This window comes from Peromyscus eremicus, unplaced genomic scaffold (genome assembly GCF_949786415.1).
Source record: "Peromyscus eremicus unplaced genomic scaffold, PerEre_H2_v1 PerEre#2#chr22_unloc_1, whole genome shotgun sequence".
Classification (NCBI taxonomy): domain Eukaryota; kingdom Metazoa; phylum Chordata; class Mammalia; order Rodentia; family Cricetidae; genus Peromyscus; species Peromyscus eremicus.
The window spans coordinates 8,585,755-8,603,805 of NW_026734286.1; the positions used below are offsets into that span (position 1 = coordinate 8,585,755).

The 18,051-nt window shown below is 39.8% G+C and overlaps 1 protein-coding gene across 1 annotated transcript in view; it reads left to right on the plus strand.

The window, feature by feature from the left end:
- The first annotated feature begins 10,332 nt into the window (after positions 1 to 10,332).
- Positions 10,333 to 18,051, plus strand: part of LOC131900635 (zinc finger protein 883-like) — a 45,684-nt gene continuing 37,965 nt past the window's right edge. The window contains exon 1 of the mRNA XM_059251938.1: positions 10,333 to 10,464. Within this exon, the coding sequence (XP_059107921.1) occupies positions 10,462 to 10,464 (3 nt within the window). The 5' untranslated portion in view covers positions 10,333 to 10,461. The remainder of the gene's footprint in view (positions 10,465 to 18,051) is intronic.

Sequence of the window (18,051 nt, forward strand, 5' to 3'; positions counted from 1 at the left end):
GCCATATTTTGAAGAATCTGAGATCACAAGAATCCTGTCTTGTTTTCTTGAATTCTTCTTACAAGCACCCAGAATTCTCCTTACATGACTGCAGTCCTTGTCCATGTTCCACTATTCACCCCCCTTTTAAAATTTTTTAAAAGGCAGGATATCCTGAGTGGTTTAGATTCAAGCGTAGATAAAATTTATTGCCATTTAATGTATGAGTATGTTATAGGCAAACAAATTAGAAACATTTTCTGCAACCAAGAACAAGAATAAAATTATGAACAGTGTTATTGGTTGCATTATCATGATGGTCACAAAAATCTAGGGAATAGATTGAAAAGAGACCCATATGACGAGTAGTTCTGGTATCTCTTGGAACTTATTCCATTTTGACTTTAATAGAAATACAAATGTTATGATGTCTTATGCAAATGTGAAGTGATTCAAATCCCAAGGACAAAGCAAATGCACTACCTTCTTAAGAAGAATGAATGATTCTATTACAGTCTCAAGATCCAGTCATAAACACAGAGACATTAGTATTAATAACAGAAGCTGTGTACCAATCCGTAAGTTTATACAAAGGCTGATTAATGTTAGCCCAAAACACATACTCAGTGGTGCTCATTGCAGATGCATGGGTCAAAGCAGCTAACACTTGATGAAAAAAATTCTCAGGTGACCTAGGACTCTGTGTTTCATAGAATATTTTCTCTTTTGATGTATAGGTTTTTACCTTGACCACCAGTGGGTCAGTTGGAAATTGACAATATGCTCATTATCTCCTTTTGTCCTTTAGCTAGAAGGTTGTTCTCTTTCTTGTCGATTACACTGTCTCTTTGCTGTGTACAATTGTCCTTGATTGTACCGGACTGGAAGAGCTGAAGAGAAATCCATAATGATTCAGTGGATCTCCCTACAATGGCAGAAGTGTATCCCTTCCCAAATCTTTATTCAACTGGAATTCAATATATCAACTTGTTTAAACCACACAGGCCCATCTAAAGGGAGTACAGAATGCTCTGTAGAGGAATGTTTTTATGCTCTTGAACATATATCACCTGAGGCAAAATTTAATACTTAAGAGTAAATGAGGGTGGGCTGGGGGGAAGGTGGGGGGGGGAGGGGGGAGGACAGGGGAATCCATGGCTGATATGTAAAATTAAATTAAATTATAAAATAAAAAAAGAGTAAATGAGAAAAGTACAAGAATATCTCTTGGTGGTCCCCCTTTTAAATTTTTAATAATTGTTGTTTTAATATTTTATGTGCCCTTTCATATGTACCCCAGATGTGAAGACTATATAGAATGCCTATTATATGAGTAACAGTCCACTCTTTACAGGGAGTGTGAACAAGTATGAATAATAAACAAAGGATAGTTGTGGTTTTCTATCAGATACTGTAGTTCCTGTAGTATTGGGAGAATAACAGGATATGAATATAATTAGAGAAGTTTCTATTGCTGAAAATATTCCTATGATATGAGCAGAATCTGAAGCAATATTTAAAGGTTGACAAATTAACTGTAATATATGAATCAAAACAGCCAGTTTCACCTGTTGAGCCCAGAAAAAAAACTAGTATAATAGATGTATGAATCTCTGGACCATGAATCCTCCTAATCCATTAGAAGAGCTATCAATAAGATAAGTATCAGTCTGTGGAATAGGAGAAGGTTGCACAATTTTTGTAACTATTAAATTCAGTTTGCATAAGAAACTCCCATAGTTTGCCAGCTGGATTATTGTTTCCTATCCATACATTGTACTTTGTAAATTATTTGAAAGTCTGTAGAGTTCTTTAATGTGCTTAAGCACAGTTAGTTAAGGGTAATGTAATACAGCAACAACTGAATCCATGCAATTGCTGATAAAGGGTCCTGTCCTGATTTACTAATTGAACAAGAAGAGTAAGGAAAGTAGTTAGTATTTTCTGACCATTATGGTGTAAACAAATCCATCCCAAAGGTTTATCCTCTTGTGCTATAATACCTGTAGGGGACATGTTAGTAAGGGAAATAAGTAAGGCATGATCAACATGCTACAGAAATGCCTCTTTTAGTCTGGATTAAAATAGTTGTAGTTGTTACTTTGTCTCTCCAGACACCATTGAGGATGATCCAATGTTGACTCTCTACACTTTGAAATAAAATGGTTAGTGTATAGATAGGTATTCCTAAAGTATGATATAGCCAATTAATATGCCCTAAGAATTTCTGAATGTCATTATGTGATTTTAAATAGTCTTATCTATTGGACCTTTTTTGTTTGTGATTTATCAGTTGTCCTAATAACTAACTATCCCAAATATTGCACAGTGTCTAATCTTTGTAACTTTTCAGTGCTATAATGAGCCCATTTTATGTAGCATATCCTGAGTCATGTCATACATGATTGTAGCTCTTTGGAAGTGGTTAACAGGATATCATCTATATAAAAAATAATATAACCCTGAGGGAAGGACTGCCTCACAGGCCCTAAAATCTGTGTGATTGGGCTGGCCTAAATCTAATCTACCTGCCTCTGTCTCCCAAGTGCTGGGATTACAAGCATGCCCCACTATATCCAGCTGAGATATTTTTAAAATGACCTATCTTTGAATCAGAGATGAAAGGATAATGTAAGATTCATGGCAGAACCATCATTGGTTGGATGAACCGTGATATTTCTTGTATCCTACGGTATATTAATTTCATCTGGTAAAACATGTCCTATGTTCTAAATACTTTGGTTAATTTCTGTGGCTTATTAATTTCAACTCTATAAAAAATTTTAGTTGTGTGTACACATCTGTAACATGGTGTGCATTTGCCAGTCAGAAAACAACTTACAATTGTCTATTCTCTACTTTTAGTACTAGAGATCAAACTGAGGCAGACAAGTGCCTCAATATGGTAAGTGAACTCATTGACACTTATTTCAGTTTCAAAAGTATTCACATATGTGCAGGTGTGTGGGTGTACCTATGCAGCAGCCTAAGTGTAATAATCAAGAAAAAATTTGTAGGATTCGTGTGGGTCTCACAGAGACTAAATTCAAATCATCAAGGTTAACAGCAATCACCTTTACCCACTGAGACAATTCTCTGCCATTCATTGGTATTTCTGAAAAAGTGTTAAAACAAGTATTTAGTCTTCAGAATGCACTGGCAATCAAAATAAAATGGATGGCAGTAGCAATATCATTTTCATTTACAAAAGGTTTATTATTCAAATTGTCCTGTGCTCCCGTATTATTGGATGGTAATGTGTTTACAATTTGAGAAGGAGACAGTATTTTATGATAGAATGATTTTACTAATCTTACTTGAGCCTAGTGAGAAAGCTCATTGGGAAAATGTGTGTGGTGTCCAAGGCATTAACTCATTTATTACGTTCATGGGATTTTTCACCAGTATGAATTCTTCCATGCTTTTGAAGGCTACTTTTTTGTGCATAGGCTTTACCACATTGATTCCTCTCCAGTATGAATTCATTCATGAATTTGAAGATTAGTGAAATGGAAAGAATTTGCCACAATGTTTACATTCATGTGGTTATTCTACATTATTTCTTTCATTTCTTTTTAGATCACTATTAGATGCAAAGGCTTTTACCACATAGATTACATTCATAGAGTTTCTCTCTAGTATGACTTCTTTCACGTCTCTGAAGATGATTGAGATGTGCAAAAGCTTTACAACATTGATTACATTCATAAGGTTTCTTTCCAGTATGACTTCTTTCATGTATTTGTAGGTAACTTTTATATGCAAAGGCTTTACCACATTGATGATATTCATAACTTGTCTCTCTAGTATGAGTCCTATGTACTTGATGATGACTGTCACATGCCAGAACTATATCATCTTGATCATATTCATAGGGTTTTACTTCCAAATAAGTTCTTTTGTGTAACTGTGAAGAGGAATAAGATCTAAAGCCTTTATTATAATCATTGTACTCATAGAGATCCACTTCATTATTGATTGTTTTTTGTCTATGAAGATACCTGTGATGGTTAAAGATTTTAATTCATGGCTCAACTTTATTTCTCCTGTATGTTTTTTCACATCATTAAAGAGAACTGGAAAGACTTAAAGCTTTACCACCCTCATAGGTCACTACAGGCTAAAATATCTCATATATATATATATAATAGAAACGGTGAGACAACATTGTAAATGTATGTTTCAGTGAGAATATATTTACATAATTCTGTGTACTCGATATACTACTTCCATGTCATACAATTTCTTTTTTTATTTTTAAAGATTTATTTATTTATTTTTTATTATGTATACAATGCTCTGTTTTCATGTATCCCCGCAGGCCAGAAGAGGGAACCAGATCTCATTATAGATGGTAGTGAGCCACCATGTGGGTGCTGGGAATTGAACTCAGGACCTCTGGAAGAAGAGCCAGTGTTCTTAACCTCTGAGCCATCTCTTCAGCCCTATGTCATACAATTTCAAATGCAATCTTCAACTCATTTCAGAAGGAAACAGAGAAGGCGGATCATGCCTCTCATTTCTATGCCCACTGAATCGGATATGGCATTTCAGAAGAAATGCCTACTAACATATACAGAAAGATGTGCAAACAGAGCAACACTACTGAGTATACATCAGCAAAATTATATAAAAAAAACTAGCTTCAAAGAAGGACGGACAAGATGGGTATGGTAGCTCACAACTTGTACCGCAGTCCTTAAGGAGCAGAGGCAGGTGAACCAATCTCATATGGTGGTATTTTATTTGTACTGAAATGTGATTTTATTTGTATGTTAATAAATAAAGTTGCCTGGGGGTCAGAGCTAATAGCAAGCCATAGCAGAGGTGGGTGTTCGTGGCGCACGCCTTTAATCCCAGCACTTGGTAGGCAGAGCTAGGTAAATCTCTGTGTGTTCAAGGATACAGCCAGCATTGGAGACACACGCTCTAATGTGTGTCTGGAGGTCTGTACAGACAAGCAGTGACGAGGCAGTCACGTGGTTGGGTTTACAACCAATGAGAAGGCAGAACAGAAAGTTTCTATAAAGACAAACAGACAGAAAGTAGGTCTCTTGGCTGAAGAGGCTAGCTGCAGCAGGCGAGTAAGGCTCTTAGCTCTGATCTCTTGGCTTTCTTCTTTGCATTGGTTCTGTGTTTCTTATTTAATACGGTCAGTTACATCTACACTCTCGTATCCAGGCTAGCATGGATCCAAAGGTACATATGAGACCCTGTCTGATACAAACTGATGAGAGAAGATAGAAAGCACTCTGACTCAATCAAAATTACTCCAAAATGTTAAACTTCCACTCTAGGTTTGTAATAGTCTATCAAAAAAACTGTAGTGACCATGTTTAAAGTGTAAAGCAGATATGATATTCTTAAGAAGGAATGCAGTTTTAATAAATTACTGACTGATAGATCAAACAGTTCTCAAAACTTCAATAAATTAAATGCTGATCTTAAGAAAGTGAAACAAAAACAGCAACAACCAAAAAGATATAAAGCTGGTGCTACTAGGAAGATGACTTGTCGTGTCTTTGGAGGACCTGGATCAATAAAAGCCTCTAATCCCAGCACTTGATAGGCAAAGGGAGGTTGATCTCTATAGCTCAACACCAGCCTGGTCCACAGAGCAAGTTCAATGGTCAAGGCTACAGAGAGAGAAGAGAATCTGTTTCTAAAATAAAAACTTTAAATGTATTAAGGTTTATCTTTAATTAAAGTTTGATTCAAGTCTCCTCATGTAACTACCTGATATAGATGCACTCTCGTGCAACTTGAGTTCCCTGTAACAGCAATTTGTGTTCCTACCAGCTGAGCCTTATCTCCAACTAAATATATAAATATTAAATCTCATTAATTTAATTTTAAATCAACAGGTTTACTTTTTCAGACATTTAAAAGTTGATTCTTTTATCAACATAAAATAATTAAAATAATTATTAAGTTCATTTGCATGAGAAAAATAGCTTCACATGATACACTAGTGATGCTCAGGAATTAAATTCAAGAGAGTAGTCTTCCCAGAAAAAAAATTTTCTATTTGGTACTTCTGTTTCTTTCATACTTATTTTTATTTTTTGAAACCAGGTTGCACTGTGTGGTCCTGCATGGCCTTGAAGTCACAGATCCATCTGCCTCTGCCACACAAGGGTTAGTATTAAGGCACAAGTCATCATACTGGGCCATATTTATAATCTTGATGCAAACTATTACAAGCTGAGAGGTAAATAAGGGGAAAATGCCTCTAGATCTCAAGTAAATATACTGTGTACACAGCATAGTTCTTTTTTTTAACATTGTCTGGACCTTCCCTCATAGGTTTTGTTTCACTTTCTTATTGAGGTTTATTTGTTTACTTTATGTGTGTTTTTGCATGCCTGGATGTATGTACTTGCATGCCTAGTTCTCTCAGAAGACAGAAGAGTGGTCAGATCCCTTGACGTTTTGGTTATAGGCATGTGAGTCAACCAACCTGGTGTTGAGAACAAAGCTCAGGTCCTTGGCACTAGCATCACACAGTATTCACAGCTGAGCCTTCTCTGCAAGCACTGTGGGTTTCTGAACCTGGTGAGCCAGTATCCTCGGAAAATGGTTTTACTTAACTTTTCTTCTCTAACAATAAAAAGCCAAAGCATACCTACTCAATGCACCCTCAAAAAGATCAAGTGTCAGTGTAAAATTCTTGGTCATGGTCATCATGGCTGTCTTCATGTTCACAAGTAAAATGGTGTAAATAAACATAAGCTTTATGCTTTGAAATTTCCAGATGTTTGGTGTGCTGGAATTTGAAGATATTTGACCTCAGTAGTGTTATCAGCCTCCCATCACCTCTTTGCCAGTGTTTGTAGCAATTGTTTATAAATTGTGACAATAGTACCACATGCACCTTGGGCCTATTCAGGAGCTATCAATGATTGTCCAACCCTTTGGTAATCACCATTAGTATGGGACTCTGCCTGCTTGTTTCCAAGTTCAGGTACAAATGAATAGCCCTGGGAAAGTAGATTACCTGAGCCAGAAATGATAATAGTATGTCAGACTGAACATTCTAGCCAAGTGTTCATGTGGCTTTAAAGAATCCTCAGTGGAAGGCCTGCAGGCAGGACACAGGATAAAATCTTCCACAGAGCAGTGGAGCACAGCAGTAAAGCATCTGGACAGGGATTCTTCATGCCATTGCCACTGCTGCTGGCTGCTGCTTCGGCACCGTCACAGATGCCAGACAGGGTGTCAAAATGTGGACAGTGGACTTGGGGCAAAGGCCAGGGTGCCATAGTCTCACGTGGACTCCAGGATAAAGACTGACACTAATGGTCCAAAGCTGGAGTGGCAGGGCCTCCACACACTTTGTCATTTGCTCTTTTAAGACAGGGTCTCACATATAACCCAGGATTGCCTAAATTTCACAGTAATCCTTCTGCCACAGTGTGCTCAGTACAGAGTACAACTGAGTAAATGTGCAGAATTAATACAAGTCAGGCAAGGTGGTGCAGGCCTTTAATCTTAGCACTGACTGTGCAGCAGAGGAAAATTGATCAGGTCTGCATAATGAGTTCTCAACCAGCCAGGGCTACAAAGTGAGACCTTGACACAGAAAATGAAACAATAGGATCATGATGTAAAAATACTTATTTTTAATGTGGCTTACTTAATTTTTACTAATGATGCCAAATTGAGAGAAAAATAGATATGTAGACTCATATGTGAACTGGGCAGTAAAATATGTATAGTCATCAGAATATTAAGAGGCTCTATAGTAAATGTGAAGTGATTAAGTAAAAATACTTTGATCCTGTAGGGTTTAGTTGAGTAAAATTCTGTATTTACATTGATGGTTTTTTTCTACATAATAATTGTTGGAGAGATTGCTGATTTTTGGCACATATTTTTAATCAAACTTTTTTTTTTTTTACAAAAATGAAAACATTTTCCATAGCTGGCCAGAGGTATGGCTGTCCATGGAAATGGTTGGTTCTCTTTGTCCTTTCTCAGTTTCATAGCAAACCTGACTAGTGCCCCAGAAACGATTCCTCAACTCCCAGAGTTGAAGTCTGACCCAGTAGTTGGCTGGTCCCAGCAAAGGTTCAAACACTTTTCGTTCTCTCTTGGATGGTGGGAGCCCCTCACCTCACTCTGCCATCTGCCATAGTGTTACAAAGGGCTTAGGGGCAGGTGGCTTGCCAGTCCAGACACTTACTCTGGCAGTGTTCTGCAGGACTTCTGTTTTGGTCAATGGCTGAAGTACCATGTAGCTAGGTAGCTATTTTTCTGGATTTTTTAGTTTTGGTGCATTTTTGTCTTTCATGTTTTCAGTTTTCTTTTTACAAATTCTGAATTTGGGTCATTTAGACATGTGTGGACACACATGCCACAGCACATGTGTGAAGGTCAGAGGACAATTTGGAGATATGGATTCTCTCCTCAGTTGATCTCAGACTTCAGACTTGGTTGGAAGTGCCTTTGCTCACTGAGCCAACTAGCTGGTTCCTGTCGTAGCACTCCCTTCTAACCCACCCATTTCAGTATATTGGTGAGTTGCTCTGTTGTCATTTTTGGGTAGAGAAGACTGGGTATTCATTTAGAGCTCTCCCATGCTTGGCAAGCATCTGTCCATTGAGGTTTAAGCAAAAAGTTATTTTGAGGCAGGGTCTGGTTAACTTGTCCAAGTTTTTGTCAACTTAGTCTGTAGCCATACCAGGCCTTAAACTTGTGATGCTCCTGCCTCATCCTTCCATGTGGTGGGATTCCAGGGCATCACCACCACTCTCCGCTCTAAATTCATGTGGGAAATCAGCAATTTGAATCTGTCTTCTTTTAAAAGTAGTGTATCTTAAGGTATATCAATTATGGTTTTTAAAATTAACTTTTGGTGGTGTTATTAATATTTTCTTATTAGCTATTATGCCCATTTAATCTCTAATCTCTACTAGTCTTTCTTTATAAGCCCTATTCCATGCATTGATCCCTTTGTTTCCATTTTCATATGTGTTTTTATTTAGGTTGGAGATGGGTCTTTTGGGAGCCAGGCCAACCCAAGGCTTTCTCAGATGCCCTGATGGATGCGCCAAGGGAACAGTAGTTCTGTGTCTCATGCCCACTGTGAGCTGAGTCTGAGGTATTCTGTGTGTCTTGACAATGTGACTTAATTAGCTTTCTGCTGACTGTTCCGTTCTGCCCCTACAAATAGTGTATCAGAGCTGTAGTTCTTAATAAACTTCTTTAGCATGAGCCATCAGCTTATGCAAGACCTACTAATACCTCCCTGGTCACCTCCCCTTCGGGATCTAAATTTTTGGTGTTTTGTGTCACACAGGTTGAGCTGGTTTAAAGTTTTGGTGTCTTGCCTCCACTTCCCCAGTGCTGTCATGAAACACCAGTGCCACCACATAAGGCCAGGAAAGTGTTCATGTTTGGCCAACAATGTGCCGCTGAGAGAAGTGTGAGCAATCCTAGGTGAACCTTATTGAAATTGTTGATGCCTGCTGAACGTCAATCAGGTTGTTTAAACTGGACCTAGAGGGGCTGGACATCATTTCTCTTGTGAGCCAGGGGAATCACTGCACTGTGCATTAAGTAATGATTTGTGTATGCCTAGGATGCTGTGAATGGAAAAATAAAAATAAAAATAAAAAAGGAAAGACATGACTGGTTCCAGGTTCAGGCACCAGATTGGAAAACAAAAACAAAAACAAAAAACTATAAAAGGAAAGGACATGACTGCTCCTAGGTATGGTAGAGGAGAAAGTCTGTTATTCATAAGAGGGTCTAGGGAGAGACAGGGACATCTGGGAGAGTCCAGAGTGGACATGAGCCTGAGCCATGTGACAAGAGGAGGTAGGGAGAGACGGGGAGAGGCAAACCAAGAGGTCAGGAAGAAGGATAGATTGGAAAAAAACAAAAACAACAACAAAAAGAAACCGGGTTATCAGAATGGTTGGATTATATAGGGAAGGGCTGGAGAAGTTCAGGGTAGGGAGCGGTGCATGGCAACCATATCCTGCCATAAGTAGGGACTGAGGGAGGCAGTGAGAACCTGACAGCTAGTGTCTTTTATAAGTGAAATATGCACCTCAACCTTTAATCCTAGGTTTGAAACCTAACACCCTGTGCCCAGAAGGAGGAAGGTGCAGTGCCCATTGAGTGCAGAGACGACTTTGCAGTTCCGGCTAAAGTTCTGCTGCAATGCCAATCTCTGCAGGTCTTGGACAGTTCTGTGCCATTAGTGGAAGCCAGAGGAGGGAAACGCTGTACTGTGTTCTTTCACAACATTCTGTCCCAAAGGGAGTTGCTTCTGTCACTCAGAACGCACTAACCAATTAGGGCTCTCAAGCCGACTGTCAGTCAGAATAAGGGAGGGCACTTCCGGTCAGCCAAGCAGTCGACTCCGAGGCTCTAGGCCCCAAAAGACGCTTGGGTTCCGTGTGTGCTGCGCTGTGACCCGCTGCCGGGAGCTGAGAGGAGAGCCGGGCGAGCTCGGAATCCGCGGAATCCGCCATGGTGAGTGAGGAGCCGCCGTCTCCACGAGGGGAGGAGCCGCGGGAGCCGGTGTAGGGTCCCGGGGCTGTGGGAACCGCTGGTGGATCCTCGCCCCGTGAGGTCCATGAGATCCGCGCTGTCCCTACAACTCCCGGCCTCTGAATAACTTCCATCTGCGTATTGCGGCTACGGCTGCAAAGAACACGGGGATGTGGGTACTTTGTGTGGCTAGTTCCTTATTGTGACCTCACCATGCAGTGTGTGCGCATGCCCCGCTATCATCATCGGCTTGAAAAGCAGATTTGCTAAATGACAGCTCCACTTTCTCTACTGTCTTCTAAAAGTTCTGCACTTGGCACTGAACATTCAGGTGTAGGATCCGCCTGCAGTTAATTCTGTGCAGGGTGTAAATTCTGTGTCATTAACACATTTGCATGTAGATTCCAGGGTGGTCCAGTCAAGTGTGTTAGGAAGGCCAGGATTACTGGGTTTCCTGGCCTCCTGTGTTCAAACCAACACTGTTTTAATTGTGACTTTGTTTCTAAGTTTTTGATCTGTTTATTCTTTCCCAGACAGTACAATCTTTATTGCAGTTGTATGGGAAGTTTTAAAGTCAGATGGTATCAGAATGTGTGCTATTTACCTAATCTTGTGTGGATCATTTTTTTCATTCATGATGACCTTTGTCGTCATTTTTCTGTTGTAGATAGTAAAAGTTGCTAGACTTTTTATTGGACTGTTGCTGAATCTATAGCTCAAAGTCTGTTCTGAAATTATATTTAGGCTTCCTGTGTACAATTATGGAACTTCTCTCCTTTGATCAAGTTTCTTGAATTCTTTAATTACAAAGTTATAGTTAGGGCTACAGATATTTGTCACATTTCTGTATATTTCTGGCTTATTTATCTATGATGACCTATATAAGATATGAGGGTATATGTTTTTAATTTTTCTATGTTATTTTATTTCATGTGTAAGAGTGATTTGCTTGCACATATGTCTGATCACCACTTGTATGTTTTGTGCCCATAGAAGACAAAAGGAGGCATCAGATCTTCTGTAACAGCATCTAGGGATGATTCTGTACCACCATGTTAGTGTTGAGAACCAAACCCAGGACTTCTACAAGACCAAAAAGTGGTAGTAAATGCTGAGCCATCTCTCCAGTCCTAAACTCAACAGATTTTCAAAACTCTGTGTGTGTGTGTGTGTGTGTGTGTGTGTGTGTGTGTGTGTGTGTGGTATATGCTGAAAAGCAAATGTTAAGAGAGTTGAGGTTTGCTTATAAATCTGTCTTTGGGGTTTGAGAGATGACTCAGTAGATAGGCTGGTTAGATTTGGTCAGCTTGACACAAGCTAGAGTCACATTGGTCTGTAGGTAAACCTATAAGGGTATTTTCTTGATTAGTGATTGATGTAATAGGGCCCATCCCACTGTAGGTGGAGCTGTCCTGGGCAGGTGGTCCTGACTCCTATAAGGAATCAAACTGAGCAAGCCATGATAGCAGGAAGGCAGTAAACAGCATTTATCCAGGTTGACAGCATATGTGGAGTGCATAAGCCTATGGTGTATATAATTAGCCAATATATTCTTTGTCCCCTCCTCTGTGTATTTGGTAGAGCTGGAGACTTATAATTCCTGAAGAGATTTTTTTCTGAATTAATCTCTAAGTGTGTGACATGATTTCTCATTGTGATGGCACATTAATTCCAGAACAGTTACACCTTCCAGCTTTCAGAAAAATATTTTGAGACAAGATTATGTTGACTTTTTTTGCCTTGATCCCAGTGTTTAGGCCCACAGGGCATTGACTCTGCTATCATCCTGACTCAATCTCCTTAATTCTTGTAGGAAGTTGAAAGGTTTATAGGAACACACACTTCTAATACTAACCCACTTGAGTCACAGAGTGGGCTGTGCATTAATGTGTGGGACATAGCTTCTCCATTGAGCCAGAACAGAAGGAAATTAGTTTATTGTGTATACTGCAGGGAAGCAGGCTAGGCAATAGCTAGATTAGAGGTTGTTTAAGTCATTGACTTGTAGGTATCTGTCATAAAAAAGGACATGATCGGGCAGGATGAGTGCTTTTCTGTGTACTTTCCCAGTATGCATTAATTCATACCACGTGAATAAGGGCAAACCAAATTGGTGGGTGTACAGTTTGGGGAGGTTAGCCTGAGCCACTCAGATTTCCAATTGGGCAACTCTCTCATGTTGGTAAGTGTAAATTCAGTTGTCTCACTTTAGTCAGGTGAGAACATTGAGACACTGGGCATTTGGCTGTGGCTTGTGTGTAGCATACAGTACTCAGCAGCTAACATTTTACACAGGGCAGGGTCATACAGCCTCCTATAATGTGGAGTTGAGTTCTGTGCAGGATGATGAGTATAGATCTATTTGCATTTTTCTAAATGCAGACATCAAGTTTTGTCTAGCACCATTTGTTGAAGATGCTGTCTGTTTTCCAGTGTGTATTTCTGGCATCTCTATCAAAAACCAGATGTCCAGAGCGGTACGGGTTCATGTCTTGGTCTTCAATTTTATTCCATTAATTGATGTGTCTGTGTTTATGCCAATACTATGTGCTTTTTATTACTATACCTCTGCAGTACAGCATGTAATCTGGAATGGTGTGAACCTCAGCAGTTCTCTTATTGTTCAGAATGGCATTAGCTATCTTGTTTTTTTTTTTTTTTTTTTTTTTTTTTTTTTTTTTGCTTTTTTTTTCCTACTTGAAGTTAAGAATTGTCCTTTCAGGGTCTGTAAAGAATTGTATTGGGATGTTGATGGGGATTGCATTGAATCTGTAGATTGCTTTTGGTAGGATTGCCATTTTTACTATGTTAGTCCTACCAATCCATGAGTGTAGGAGTTCTTTCTATTTTCTCATATCTTCTTCAGTTTCTGTCTTCAAAGACTTGAAGTTTTTATCACATAAGTCTTTTGCCGCTAGGTTAGAGTTCCTGTGAGAAATTTTAAATGTAATTTTGGGCTATTTTGAAAGGTGTTATTTTCCTGCTTTCTTTCTTATTCCCTTCATCATTTGTGCATAGGAGAGCTACTGATTTTTTTGAGTTAATTATGTACGCAAACCACTTTGCTCAAAGTGTTTTTCAGCCATAGGAGTTCTGTGGAATTTTTAGGGCCACTTAGGTACCCTATCACATCATCTGCAAATAAAAATACTTTGACTTCTTCCTTTCCAATTTTACCCCCTTGATCTCCTTCAGTTGTTTTATTGCTCTAGCTAAGACTTCTAGTTCTATATTGAATAGACATGGTGAGAGTAGAAAGGCCGTTTTCTTCCTGATTTTAGGTGAATAACTTTGAGTTTCTCTCCATTTAATTTGAAGTTGGCTATAGGCTTATTGGAAATTGCTTTATTCTGATTAGGTATTCCTTGTCTCCCTTATCTCTGAAGAACTTTTATCATGAAGGGATTTTATCTGGGAAGTTGGATTTTTGTCAAAGGCCTTTTCTCCATCTAATGTGGTGATAATGTAGTTTTTTTTCTTTCTGATTGCTTATATGATGGATTACATTTCTTGATTTTTGCATCTTGACCCATCCCTGAATGTCTTGGATGAAGCCTATTTGAGCATGGGTAGATGATTGTTCTGATGTGTTCTTGGATTTGGTTTTTGAGTGTTGACAAGTTTTTGATTCTGTGTTCATAAGAGGAAAAGTTCCTTGATTCTCGTTGTTGCATCTTTATGTGGTTTGGTTTCAGGGTAGCTGGCATGGAAACCAGGGTGCTGGGGATGTAGGTCAGCGGTAGAGTACTTTTACTATGTATGATGATGTAAACAAATACAACTAGACAATGGTCTTTAATAAGTGGTCAATCCCATACTAACCCTGAAATAGTTACTGATGAACTGTATTTCAGTGGGCTTGAGTTCCTGTTTCAGGAATTGGGTGCCTTGAATGAGACAGATGATCAAAAAGGTGAATTGTATGGTAGGGGTGGAGGAGTGTGGGGCACACCTTTGATGACAGCATTGGGGAAGGAAACTGAAGCTGGATCTTTGCCAAGTTTGAGGGGATGAATGGCTTTGCTTATTAAAATGCAGATATATTTTAATTTTTTAAATGATAATTATTTGTTTACTAGCTTGTATGGGGAGGGACATGCCCATGTCATGGTCCCCATGTGGATCCCTGATAACAACATGTATGAATTTCTTCTCTCTTTCCACTATATGGGTCCTGAGGATCAAACAAAATTGGAATTCCCAGCCATCAGGAAGCTGGGTAGGAAGATCAAGTCTGAGGACACAAAGCCCATCTTCCTTTAACCACGTTTTCACACATTTTCAGTCTCTGAATTTACTCAGCCCTCATTACTATATCTAGTTAGTCACCTCTACAGTTCCAGGCTAAGTTCAGTCCCAGTGGATTCTTTTTCCCATGTCAATTGTATAGTAAGATGTGTCTTAATATTTTACCCAGTGTCTGGATTTCCTTTGACACTCTCCAACTCCCAATCTATTCTATAGCATTATAGTTTTACAAACACAGATCAAATCCTCGAATTTTCCAGATTTTACCGTTGTAATAGCTTCTCATGACACTAAGATAACAAGACAGTGGGTACCAGCATCCTGACACCGTCCTCTCAGTTTAGGTTTTACTTGTGGCCACTTTTGGTTAAGGATACCAAAGTGTCAAGTTCATCCTGTAAATTCCTTTCTTTACAGCCCAGTGTTGTTAACAGCATCCCTTTAATCTCAGTACTCTGGAGGCAGAGACAGATTCCTCTGAGTTCCAGGCTACCCTGGTCTAATGGTGAGTTTCATGCCAGCAAGAATACACAGTGTGGTACTGTCTCAATAACACAACCAAAGAGCAAAGAAAAACGGTTGCATGTAATTTGATAGGCTGGGCCAAGGAGATGGCTTAGTGAGCAAAGGTGTTTGTGTGCATGTGAAGCACATGATTACCTGAATTCAGCCCCAAAGCCCATGTAAAAGATATAACGAGAGACATCACAGAGTTGTCTTTTGAGCCCCATAAGCACCACAGTATGCACATACCATCCCCCCCACCCCCCACCCCCCATCACAGAAACATAATAACAAAATATTTAAAAGTGGCACAGCCTAGCCTAGCATCGTTTCTGTAGCTCAGATAGGCCTTGTGATGAGTTGGGGGGCGGGGTGTGCCTCTGCACCACATATCCAGAAGATCCTGTGTTTCTGTTTTTAAGATCTTAAATTTTATTTATGTGGATGGGTATTATTCCTACATGTATGTGTGTGCACCACATGCATTCAGTGCCCCGAAGGACCTAGGAGGTGCTCTGGGACTGCAGATACAAATGGTTTTGAGCTGGCCTGTGGATGTAATGATTGAAATTTGATCCTCTTCAAGAGCATCCAGTGGTTGAAAGTGATGAAGCATCTTTCCAGCCCTTTATTCAGATATGCACTACTGTATTTCTATTTCCAGAAGCAACTTAGGAATCACATTAGGTTAAAACCCTTGATTGTAGGCTGTTTTGAAAACTTAATTCTACCTGGCTGGAGAGATGTCTCCACAGTTAAAAGCACTGATTATTCTTCCTGAGGATTTGGGTTCAATTCCCAGCACCTACATGGTGAACAACTGTCTGTAATTTGGGTCCCAGGGGATCCACCACGTCTCTTCTAATCTCTGAGGACACTTCACAGATGTGGAGGACAGACATACATGTAAGCAAAGCACATAAAGTTTAAAAACACAGTTCCTTCTACCACTCACTACTTTCTGTTCCCAGATGTCAAAGAAACCATCTAGCAGCACAGCAGGGCTGGGGAAGGGAGCAAAGTATCACTTCATCTGCCAGGTAAGAGATGTCCCAGAGTGGCTTACCTGCATAGCCCTCAGGAAAGGGTGGTCTGTCCTTGGTGTTAACAGTGCAGGATATGGAGGCTGTTAGATAGCACAGTGTGATGATGATGTTTGGTGGTGACTCTCAGGACTACAGAGTGGGGTCTCTCAGATGGATGGGATGCAGGCAAGGCCTCTTGCTCCTGTTCCACATCTATATAGCAATACAGTTAGAGGATGACCATGTGTGGTTGTCACCTCTCTGCATCTGTGTGGAAATCCCAGTGACATCTGTAAGTGTCATAGGCCCAGGACAGCAGTAAGGAAGATTCATACATGATCCAGCATCCACTCTGGATGCTGCGTAAGCACTGTCTAAACAGGCCTGATGCAAAGTCCATAGAACAGAGACAGACCTAGGTGCATCCTGCTAAGGGTGTAATTTGACAGCCCCTGCATTCATCATTCTTATTATGAATTTCCTTGCTTTTCATCTGTCTTTCTTTGTTTTTCTTTTCTTTACAAACTTGGAGTTGTTTAATCCAAAAGAAAGTACCTAGAAGAAAAGTAATGCTGTGAAAAACTATTTGTTCCTATTTCACCCTAAGGGAGCTCTGCAGTCAAAACTTGATAGGGAGTGAACTATGAGTGCTTTGCTCCCTGTTGCCATCCTGGCCCTGTTCTGAAGGAGGTCTGTTTTGGTCAGTGGTTGCGCTACATGCAGCATAGCTAGCTATTTTGCTGGATTTTTAGTTTCGATGCATTTTTGTTCTTCTTGTCTTCAATTTTCTTTTTAAAAATTCTGAATTCAGGCCATTGAGAAACATATGAACACACATGCCACAGCACATGTGTGAAGGTCAGAGGACAAGTTGGAGGCATGGGTTCTCCCGTGGGTATTGACCTCAGGCCCTCAGACTTGGTGGCAAGTGTCTGTACTCGCTCAGCCAACCAGCTGGTTCCTGTCATAGCACTCCCTTCTAACCCACCCATTTCAGTATATTGGTGTAGTTGCTCTGTTTTCACTTTTGGGGTAGAGAAGACTGGGTACTCATTCTAGAGCTCTCCCATGCTTGGCCAGCATCTCTCACAGAGTTATAAACAAAAAGTTATTTTGAGGCAAGATCTGATAAAGTTGCCCAAGTTTTTTTTGTCAACTTAGTCAGCAGCCACAACAGGCCTTAAACTTGTGATGCTCCTGCCTCATCCTTCCGTGTGGTGGCATTCCAGGATAGCACCAGCATTCCCAGCTCTAAATTCGTGTGGGGAATTAACAATTTGAACCTGTCTTCTTTTAAAAGTATTTCAGTTAAAGGTATATCAATTACAGTTTTTAAAATCACCTTTTGGTGTCATTAATATTTTTTTATTCCCTGTTATGTGGATTCCTCCTCCAATCTCTACTAGTGGTTTTTTCTAAGCTCCTTCTTCCCTGTGTTAATCCATGTGTTTCCATTTTCATATGTGTTTTTGCTTGTGTAGGTTGAAGTTGGGCCTTTTGGGAGCCTGGCCTGTTCAAAGTTTTCTTAGATACCATGATGAAAGTACCAAGGAACACTACTTTTGTGTCCTGCCCATGGGCAGACTTGGGAAGGTCTGGTCCAATGCTTGAGTGAGCGTCATGAAGGAGTCAAGGGAACCAGGCTCTTCATGGCCACTGTGAGCTCAGTCTGAGGTATCCTGTGTTGCTTTCTCCAACATTGCTAAATTTTCTACCCACTGAGTGTCTTATTCTCTACCAACACTAGTGTATCAGAGTTGTATATCTTAAGGAACTTAAGCATGAGCCATCA